This window comes from Micropterus dolomieu, linkage group LG18, assembly GCF_021292245.1.
Source record: "Micropterus dolomieu isolate WLL.071019.BEF.003 ecotype Adirondacks linkage group LG18, ASM2129224v1, whole genome shotgun sequence".
Classification (NCBI taxonomy): domain Eukaryota; kingdom Metazoa; phylum Chordata; class Actinopteri; order Centrarchiformes; family Centrarchidae; genus Micropterus; species Micropterus dolomieu.
In genome coordinates this window covers 28440152-28450854 of record NC_060167.1, presented here as the reverse complement: position 1 = coordinate 28450854, position 10703 = coordinate 28440152, and the positions used below count along the sequence as shown (strand labels likewise).

At 39.9% G+C, this 10703-nt stretch overlaps 1 protein-coding gene across 2 annotated transcripts; it reads left to right on the top strand.

The window, feature by feature from the left end:
- Nucleotides 1-654: 654 nt before the first annotated feature.
- idh3b (isocitrate dehydrogenase (NAD(+)) 3 non-catalytic subunit beta) lies at nucleotides 655-8996 on the top strand. Of its 2 annotated transcripts, none has more exons than XM_046028626.1 (11): nucleotides 655-808; nucleotides 2099-2272; nucleotides 3104-3224; nucleotides 3318-3378; nucleotides 3498-3630; nucleotides 4177-4310; nucleotides 4484-4586; nucleotides 4691-4837; nucleotides 5075-5169; nucleotides 5340-5400; nucleotides 8420-8996. In XM_046028626.1, exons 1-11 carry the CDS (start codon nucleotides 755-757, stop codon nucleotides 8495-8497), a joined length of 1161 nt encoding a protein of 386 aa, XP_045884582.1. In that variant the 5' UTR covers nucleotides 655-754; the 3' UTR covers nucleotides 8498-8996. The 2 variants fall into 2 exon arrangements, with proteins under 2 accessions (XP_045884582.1, XP_045884581.1); XM_046028625.1 differs by lacking the exon at nucleotides 8420-8996 and adding an exon at nucleotides 6814-7994.
- Nucleotides 8997-10703: the final 1707 nt, after the last annotated feature.

Sequence of the window (10703 nt, the reverse complement as noted above, 5' to 3'; positions counted from 1 at the left end):
CTCTGTGTCATCCCATCTTTGGATTCAAGTTCTCATTTCACTAAACTTGCTTTTCAACCTCACTATAGTAGCTCATCATCACCTGTAAAAAGAGTGATCTTCAACCCATTGAAATAACCACAGAAAGTTACAGACAAGTGTTTCCTGCTTGTGTGCTGCATATAGATGCCGATCTAATCATTGTGTCACTTGTAACATATATAGAGTGCGGGTGTGTTGTCACTGTTGTTTGTTTATTCTCTCCTAAGTGATGGGGGCTGTAAAGGCTGTCGCAATGAATGAATTGAAGCCAGAAGATGAGGTGAGTCTGTATTGCCTTATAGGGATATTTATCCCTCAGGTGTAGGGTAGCCTACATGTAGCAGCATTGACTTTTTAAGTTTCTTCTTCCTCTGTAGCACCAGTGGAAGATCATAATTGTTAGATTTGCATCTTCCGGCTTTCAATCGTGCTTTTTGTTTAGATTAGTGCACAGAAGGCAAATATAGTCCCCTTTCTGTGGTTCCCCAACACCCCTTTTCTTGTCTCAGAATTTTTGTCCAGAATAATAGGCTACATGTTTCAGCCCTCATGTTATGCCAACCTACAAGCTAGTCTGCCGAAGTGTCCCGGAGCAAGACAGTCCCCAGTGGATGCGGATACAACTTTCACCCCATGTTACAATAACAGTTGTGTCCGTTTGGAGGCACTATTGTCCCGCAGTCAGACCCCTGTTACCTCTACAAAACCACAGAAGAAATAGCTCAGTCGCTGCATGCTTGTGACGATGGCGGCCGCCATGAGAGGAAGCTTTGTAACATTGGTCAAGGTGAGTGAAAAGATGACGCTTACAAGCTTATTTTATACAAAGGAAAGGCGCTACTGTGGTTGAAGTTGTATTTCTGTTCAGCCAAAGCATAAACCGTCTTTCTTGTGTCTTGTCGCTTAGTTAACCATGAGCCCAGCCCCCGTAGTTAGCCTTCAGGTCAACGGTAGTGATAAAGTGCTTTTGTTGCGCCATCTGGTTTTATCAGCTGGTCGACCGGGAAGAAATCTTGTAGATTTGCCTACTCGTCAAATAAGTAAGCGGCCACGTAGTTTAGGTTAGACTTGTGTCTTCTTGGGTAACGTTATGTGAGATAATTAGCTAAAGTAGCTAGCTAACCTAGAAACCCAGACATGGGAACCTCTGTCCTAGAGAGGCTTCAGTTACCCTTACACACATAACAACGACACTGTCTTGAAAACAACATATGGCCTCGTCAGATAATATACAGTATGTTTGATTTGATAACTTTGTGTCATCTTCAGTTTTTCTCTCTTACAAGATTATTCAATGTCAGTGGGAGTCACTCGTGCGTTTGTGCTCAAATTGTCTCTTGATGGCAGTTGAAGTCAACTGGTCGTGTTATATTTTCCTGTAGGTCTCATTTTGACCACTGGCCAGTGGCTGGTGATCATTCAGGGTCCTCTTGAAACAACACACCCATCCCATTTATTCAAATGGGCACAATAGATATGATTTTGTACGTATTTTTTACATGGGGGGGTAAAAAAAGTTAATTGATTTAGCTGGTTTGTCTATAAAATGTTTGAAGATGCCCATCAGTTTCACAGAGCCACATGGACCATCTCCCAATGTCTTAATCTGTCTGAAAAACCCCAAACTTTTGAGTCCTGATGATAATATAAAACAGAGAAAAGCAAGAAACCCTCACACTGGAAAAGGTGGACCTGGAACAAGCATAAGTTGGAGATGAAAAATGACTTAAACAATGAATGGTTTTTGAAATTGTATACAATAAATTTTCTGTTGAACAAATAATTTATTAATCAACTAATCTTGTCAGCTGAGATCCTGGATAGTTTTACCTCTCCAGGCCTCTTAAATTGAACAGAGACAAGGGAACGTCATTGGAATTGCTCTAATCTCATAGACATATGCAAACAAAGTAGAAGGGTCACACAGCCACTGCTTTGTCGTAAATGGTCACAAGCCAAACATGTTGGGAATCATCATTATAGCCAATGTTATTAAAGGGATAGCTACTACTATAGGGGAAAAGATGCTTGTTTTATATTGTGCTTGTTGTGACAGTGTCTTCTTTACCATCCTCAGGGCCTGAGCGGCCCCCGGTGGCAGCAGCTGGTGTCTCGACCATTGAGTGTGTCTGCTGGTCTCCGTTGCCCAGAACCCCCGCCGGCCCGCGCTGATGCTACCTTCAAGGTCACAATGGTGCCAGGGGATGGAGTGGGACCTGAGCTGATGACCGCTGTCAAGGAAGTGTTCAAGGTATTTTTCCTGTTATATGTGGTGCCATGAGTAGAAGAAAATACATATGCGTGTGTATAATGATGATTATCTTTATTTATAGAGCACTTTTAAAAAACAAGTTACAAAGTGCTTTAACAAGTGCAAATGCAATAAAATACATAAAAAAACACAAAAACCTAGAAAACACTTAAGAGACTAAAATGCATGCTAAAAGTAAAGAATGTATAAAAATGAATAAAATCGGGAAAGGCTCTCCTATAAAAGTATGTTTTAAGAAAGGACTTCACTGACTCAGCCGACCTGATTTCCTCGGGCAGGCTGTTCCAGAGCCTCAGGACCCTGACTGCAAATCCTGTCCCCTTTAGTTTTCAGTCGAGACTCTGGAACAGACAAAAGACCTCTGCCCAAGGATCTCAAAGTACGTGCTGGTGCGTATGGGACTTAAAGGTCAGAAATATAACAAGGCGAGAGGCCATGAAGAGCTTTAAAAGTAATTAATAAAACTTTAAAGTCTATTCCAAAACATACTGGGAGCCAGTGTAATGAAGCTAAAACAGGGGTGATGTGATCATATTTCTTTGTTCTGGTTAAAAGCCTGGCAGCTGAGTTCTGGACAGTCTGGAGTCGATCAATTATCTATATATGCTAATTACTCAAATTGGCCGACACCCTTAATCTCATCTGCTATGCTATAGATGGAATATTAATAGTAAACATTCACAGGAAATAACATTGCTGGGTTTCATATAGGCCATATAAGGGTATCCATTAAATATGCTGATGGCATGTATTTTTAAATTTTGATTAAAATGGCTGATCTTTAAGTTGACTTTTTTGTCTTGTCTCCAGGCAGGAGACGTCCCAGTAGAATTTGAGGAGTTTCACCTGAGTGAGGTGCAGAACATGGCTAGTGAGGACAAGCTGGAGCAAGTGTTAACTTCTATGAAGAACAACAAAGTGGCCATGAAAGGTACAGCATCGAGTTATTTCAAAGGCTGCACGTACAGTACAGTATGAGGTTTTAGACTTAAAATAAATGTCCGTGACATGCTTGGTTAACCAGGAAAGATTCACACACCCATGGAGTTCAAAGGGGAGCTGGCTTCATATGAGATGAGACTGAGGTAAGACCAGGAAAAAAAAAAGCTGTATTTTGTGTTTCGTTGTTTGTGTTGTTTTTTTCTTTTTTTTCTTTTTTTTTTTTTTTTTTTAAAATAACTCTACTTCCCTATCCGTTACCCAGGCGTAAACTGGACCTGTTTGCTAATGTGGTTCATGTGAACAGCCTGCCGGGCTACAGCACTCGCCACAACAACCTGGACCTGGTCATCATCCGCGAACAGACCGAGGGAGAGTATAGCTCCCTTGAGCACGAGGTAAACACTACTCTTACTCACTGCAGGCAGAAAATGATCTGTGGTTTTAAACCCACATGAGAAGGAAATGGGTGTCTGCTTTGAAGAGGGAGATTTCCCATGAACACAGAGATTTGACCAACAATAAACCAAGTATCAAAACAAAGATGAGTCACTCGTGTGTGTCTTGTAATTCAGGATTTTATTTTTGAGCTACTACATAGTCACAGGAAAGACTTCATTCATTTCTACTCCAGATAATGATTCTTTAGCTCTCCTTTAGACTCAGTTCATCATAAGTGTTAATTGGCAGTGACACCTAAAGGACTTCAAGCCTAAAACAGTTTGCAGTATTACACCTAAAGCATGTGTGAAATATGAGCAGCTGCCGTGTTGGCTGCTTGATTCATTGAAATTAAAGTGAATCTGTTCCATCAGACAGACTCGATGGAAAAATGCGTCTCCTGTAGATAGGGTGGTGGTTTAATTGTCTCACACTGTGGATTAGTCAATGTTTAAACAAGAATGACTGTATTAAAACATGTATTGTCTCTTCTTGCTCTTTAGAGTGTGACGGGTGTGATTGAATGTTTGAAAATAATCACCAGAGAGAAGTCACGGCGCATCGCCAAGTTTGCCTTTGATTATGCCACCAAGAAAGGGCGAAACAAGGTCACCGCTGTTCACAAGGCCAACATCATGTAAGGAAATAGAAGAGCTCCCTCTTTGCTTTTTATCATTTAAATATATACATATGTGTGTTTGCATGTTTTGAAATCATTCTTCTGTTAATTCATAAAATGGTGGTAATTTGGGTTATAATTTGCATTACAGTTACAGCAACACTTGTCCTCATCCCCTTGTCTTATTACAGGAAATTAGGTGATGGCCTGTTTCTGCAGTGCTGTGCGGAGGTGGCGCAACTGTACCCCAAAATCAAATATGAGACCATAATCATCGATAACTGTTGCATGCAGGTACACACTCTCCTGACTTTAATAAATCATTTGCTGCCGAGGATTTTGCTTCACTTTTCCTTTCCTGGTTTGAACAGGTCATTGTTTGTATTTCTTTGCTGCAGCTGGTCCAGAACCCATACCAGTTTGACGTGCTGGTCATGCCCAACCTGTATGGAAACATTATTGACAACCTAGCAGCAGGGCTGGTTGGAGGAGCGGGTGTTGTTCCTGGGGAAAGCTACAGTGCAGAGTATGCTGTGTTTGAGACTGTGAGTTTCCACTGACTGTTTGTTTGTTTTTAAATCTGTTTAGTCTGCTTTTATTCTGGTTCATGTGTTTAGAGTTTGATTTTCATACTTCAGTTACGTGTGTGGTAGAAAACATTAATACAAACCGCTATTGACATAGTGTTACTACTCAACCCTTCTCTGGTACTTGGTGATGAAGAGGAGTTGGAGAGGAAGAGACTACAGCAGTGTCATTCTTGATCCCCCTTTTTCTTTCAGGGTGCACGCCACCCCTTCGCACAAGCTGTCGGAAGGAACATTGCGAACCCAACAGCCATGCTGCTCAGTGCCGCTAACATGCTCAGGCACCTCAAGTGAGTCAACCTCTTAGGTCTTTTAGTAAGAAGGACATCATGTTTCACACTGTACCTCCTAATCCTCTGTTTTGGTCCACCACACCCCTCCAGCCTCAGTGCCTGTTAATCTGCATGTTGACACGTGTACATGGACACCTGTTTTAATTCTCATTGGCACTGTGTTGCAGCCTTGAATATCACTCCCAAATGGTGTCAGATGCTGTCAAAAGGGTCATCAAACAGGGCAAGGTAAGTGTGTAACTTGTTAGTTCTACCTGCTGTATGCCCACTGGTACATCCAAGCTGTGAATGTGGAGACACCTGCTGTGACATAAACATGTCGTGTAAACACGAACAGTATTATCACCAAGAGGGAAAGTTTTCTGCGAATACAAGTGGCGCAAAATAAAACCGGTGGTTCCACTTCAGAAACGTCAAGCCAACAGGATTTTACTCATGTCCGCTTGTGTTTGTAAACAGGCATGCAGCACATTAGGGTTGGGTGATGTGACGGTATATACCATGCAACTATAGAATGTATACACAAGTAGCGGCAATACAGTTTCCACCGCAGGAGCTATCCCTTTGTGTCTCTTCTATATATTTCGGGCTGGCAATGTAACTGTATCTATGAATTCTCGAAAATCCAGTTGCCTCCAAGTTCATTAGCCAACCGCCACAGGAGAAGAGCGTGACAAGAAAACATGGATGAGGAGAGAGAAATTGTAAATATGGAGCAGGAGGCATAATCAAATGTTATGAAAGTTGTTTTACGCCATTTCCTAATAGAGTTTACAGAACAATTAACTGTATTGTGATTTAATACTGTTACTGTGACATAAAATTACATATACCATGATAGATTTTGCCTGTAACAGTAATTTCATGTATACAGTGTCAAAAAGCTGCAGGCACTTAAGAAAATGAGAAATACAATAAAAAGCTGAATGGCAGGTAATTTTCAGTGTGTGTGTGTGTGTGACCCCGAACATCTAAGTGACACCAGCAATAACCAACAAGTGTAATGTTGGCAGTCCTTGACCCTCAAATGCCTACATCGAACAACCTGCAAACTGTCCTTTTAGTATGTTAGAGAGCCTTTAATTATTTACTTTTGAGTGCGTGTGAGAGAGAATATGCTTTTGCATCTTACTTCAGCCCATCTCTTGCATTTCCATCATATGCAAGGTGTGTGTGTGTGTGTGTGTGTGTGTGTATGTGTGTATATATATATATATATATATAATTTTTTTTTTTTTTTTTGTCATCTGGCTTGGAAACCTGCCTTTTGCGTCTGCTCCATGTTAACATTAGCATGCACTGACAAAACACTAGCATGAAGTCGGTAGACCTTAATCCCTCAGATAAAATTCAGCTCAAAAAAATTGGATTTCAGCAACAACAGCTTCAGGACAGATTTATCCCCCGCTCTCATTGATCCCCTCTAAGAGGTGGCAAAAGCCGGCGTTTCAGTTGAGGTGGTATTTTATTTGAGGCAACTGTGTGAATGTGAGAAATGACCCATTTTTAAGGAATGCCTGTCAGTTGAAAGCAGAATTTGCCTGCATGTTGTCTGAAGTACCCTTCGTCTCCCTCTCCCCTTTCCTTTAATTTCCTCCTGTCCTTGTACCCCACTATCCTGTGTGTCTGTGCACATCCCAGGTACGGACACGAGACCTTGGCGGGTACTCCACCACTGGAGACTTTGTGCAAGCTGTTGTGGAAAACCTGCACCACCGTCCTGTTTACTAAGATGTTCCATCACACTCGTCCCTGACATTTCTTTAAATCTGGAGATTGTTCTTAACATGAACTGGACGCATCTTAAGACTCACCTCCCCTCCCGCTGCCAGATGACATTTGTGGCGCTCCGTTTTTGCAAACGCCATGAGTTGCATCCTAATGTCTGATTTTATACTGGATTTGCTGATTGATCCAGTGGGATCAGTGGTGCCTTGTGCTCATGAGGCATCCTTTCAGAGATTTGTCATATTGTTGTCTTCCTCGTAGCTTGTGTCCATCTCTTTGTGACTTTTTATATTTGCTGGGGGGTTTTTTTGTTTTTTTTTTACTCTGCTGATTTAATCTTTTCACCCATGCAGGGACACCTTTTTGTTTGCCTGCTTTCATGGCCTGCGCTTGTTGTGTTTCAGTCTACCTCTCTGCCATCACAGATTGTGAGAAACCAGACTGCCTATATCAGCTAATGTGCTTTTGGCTCACTCTTCACCACCACCATACCTGACTTTTATCTCATTTTCTGATAGTTGTTTCAGTTTTGAGTGAAGAGGCTGACTGCTTATGTTGATAAATATACAGTATGATAACACTGCTGCTTCATGACCCACTAATACTGCAACATACACGTTTCTTAATGTTTTTAATATTACTGCCATCGCAGTGCTGAAACTCAACTAAACCCTGAAAATGTTGCTGTGAGTTACTGTGTAGCAAAGGCAGAATTCATGTTTCTTGTTGTGATATTAATAATCCAGTTACTATTTTAACACTTAATATATTTAAACAGAATTTTCAAGGACTCCTATAAACAACTTTTGTATAAGATGATGCTGCTCATGCCACTGATGCTGTAAGAGTTCAAACAACTGCTTGGTCTCACCAGTTCATCTGTCATGCTTTTTGTATTACTAGGCTGCAATTTAGTCATTTTCAAATTTGGACGTCACAAGTAGGTTGGTTGTCGGTTGTTTGCCACAAATAAGTCATTCAGAAGTTACTGTACTCTTGTTTTGACCTTTTGGCATGATCGTGTGTGTGTACCACAACCAGTGTAAACAGTGTCCTGTTCTTTCACGGTTGCATATTAAAGCTTGTCACACGAATGCTGTACTATTGTACAATAATACTTTGACTCGGGATATTATGGTGGAATACTAATCAATACGATAAGACTAGGTGTGTGTTGGAGAGTGGCAGTGGGTTATCTCGTTAACATTTGAAACCGTTTCTGAACATTAAATACTGCATCTGGTTAATGGATGGACCTTATTTATATACTGGTATGTTTTAATTCTCAGCCTCGCGTAATGTTAAAAATAGAAATGTGAGAAAATAAAGACAAGAACCATACCTTAGGAAATTAAACCGCTGCATTCTGAAACTTCGTATCTCACTAATCATACTGTTTGTGTGTTCTGTGAATGCAGTTTTTAAAGGCTCTCTAACATGCAGGCTGTGACACTGTATGTGGACATGTGTTGCTGCAGCTGTGCGTATAGTAACAAACTGTGCTTATGTTTTGCAACAGGTGCGCACTGGAGACCTCGGGGGCTATGCCACAAGCGACGAGTTCACCCGGGCTGTCATTGCTAACATGGCAGTCTAAGCTTTGTATTAGCAAATCTGTCAGCTGCTGAGACGCACAAATGCGTCTTTTTTTTTTTTTTTTTTAATTACCACCTCCTGATCTCTTGACTGATTGTACCCAGATAGTATGTTCCAGCAACAGCTTTCACACATTTTCCAACTTAAACACAGTGTAGGTAAAATGCCCAGCTATGATATCCACAAACTCTGGTTTGCAGTTGAGCATAACCATAACACATTAATTATGACATGTTAGGCAGAAAAGTGTATGTTCAAAATGTAGAGTCTTACAATCAACGCAACACATTTTCCATGCCAGTCAGTTACACAGTTAGCCATTGATATTCTGTCTGGGGCAAGTTCCTGTAATTTCCGACTTATGGTTTTATGTCTGGACATTAACCAGCAGTCAAAATGATTTATGTACACTTTCATATTATTTATTAACTTCAAGTTTCAGCTTTATTGCTTCTTAATTTATGATGAGACATGAATAATAAATGAGATATGGCATCTTGTGTGTAAAGTCCCTGCGTGAATGTTAATAGAAGACTGATTTAGTATTTGGTGTTATAAAATGTTTATCATGGCTGCTGGTGCTAAGTCAGCATGCATTGGTATATGCACCAGATCTCCAGACATGTTAGTCTAGTACACAGTGCTTACACAATATTGTTGGGCTATGATAATTGGCATTAAGGTTTAATCAATGAATGTTTGGTTTATAAAATGTCTAAAACTCAAGGAAATTGTTTACTATAATAAAAGACTTAAGAAACTTGGCAAATATTTGCCAAGAAGCTACAATTAGTGAATATTTGACATGTTAAGGGTAATTTTGGTATTTTTAAACCTGGGCCCTATTTTCGTCTCAAAATTAGTAGTAGTTACAAAAAGATATGGGATCTGTGCAGTAGATGGCTTCAGCCCTTTGGGACAGGTGGGCCTGTCGAAATTACATCCACAAAATATGCTTATTTTTTACCACCAATAGGGTCAGACAGTTATACTAGGTGTCTGACAACATCATGGAAAGGGTCCATATGAGTAACACCCTTTGTTTTAACAAGAAAATGCTGGTGGAAACAGGAGATAAGTTTGTTATCATAGAGGAACTGCTAGCCTTTACTTCCTAACGTTACTCCAACACAACAAACTCCTTTCTCCAACACTGACTCACGTTTCCACTGTCGTCTTCCTGCAACAACTCTCAATAACCTCCTCGAGTGAGACTTCAGTTTTTTGTTAAACACAAAGGCTGCTACCGGTGTTGTTTAAACACCTCGTATAACAGTCTGAGCCTGTTAGTAGCAAAAAAGAAGCACTTTTTGAGGATGTAATTTTGATGGGTGCAATTGCCCCAAAGGAATATGCCTATGTTGCAGCCACTGCAGCCAGTTTGCGGTTGCCAGCTGAAGCCTACTGCACGGTTCCAAAAACTTTTTGTGCCTACCCGTGTCATTTCAACACCAAAATATGTGAAAAAAACAATAGGGTTCATGTTTAAAACTAAAAAATAATTTTCAGTGACTAATTAATCTGCTGTTTGAGCCCTATAATAGTCCTCCACATTTATTAGTTCCAAATGAGGCAAGATTTAATATTTGATTACTTTTATTAGCCTACAACATAAACATTTAGCACTAAGAACTAAGACTTGTTAGTTGTTAGTAAAGTAAGTTGTTAGTTGTTACCATTAAAATCAGCATCTTACTTAACAGTTAGTTATATTGACATTCAAGGCGATAGGCATTTCCTGTATGGTATAACCCCAACTGACAACATGTAGTCAGTTGGGGTTAAATATTATCAACAAGTCAATATAACTAAATACACCGATAAGTAATACTGTTACTGTTAGCTTTTGGGGGAGGTTCCAGTCCTTGCCTGGATTTAGCAGATAAACTGACTGTGAAAATATGTAAAAAGAACAAAAAAGTTCTGTATTTTTGCTTTAACCTCCAATCACTTACATACATCGGTATATAAAGTATGTATAAAAGCTTTATATTTCTTTTACACTTAATTATTTAACTAACAATATTATTTATTAATGTATTCTCTAGTTATGTAATGTTATGCTTTGTTTGACTTTTTCTGGTACTTTTCTACTATTGGGAATGGATTCCTCAACCTATATTCTAAATTATTTATTTTTGATTCAAGCTTTTTTCTTCAGTTCAGGTCTACAATATTATACTCTGATTGCTATAAACTCACAATCG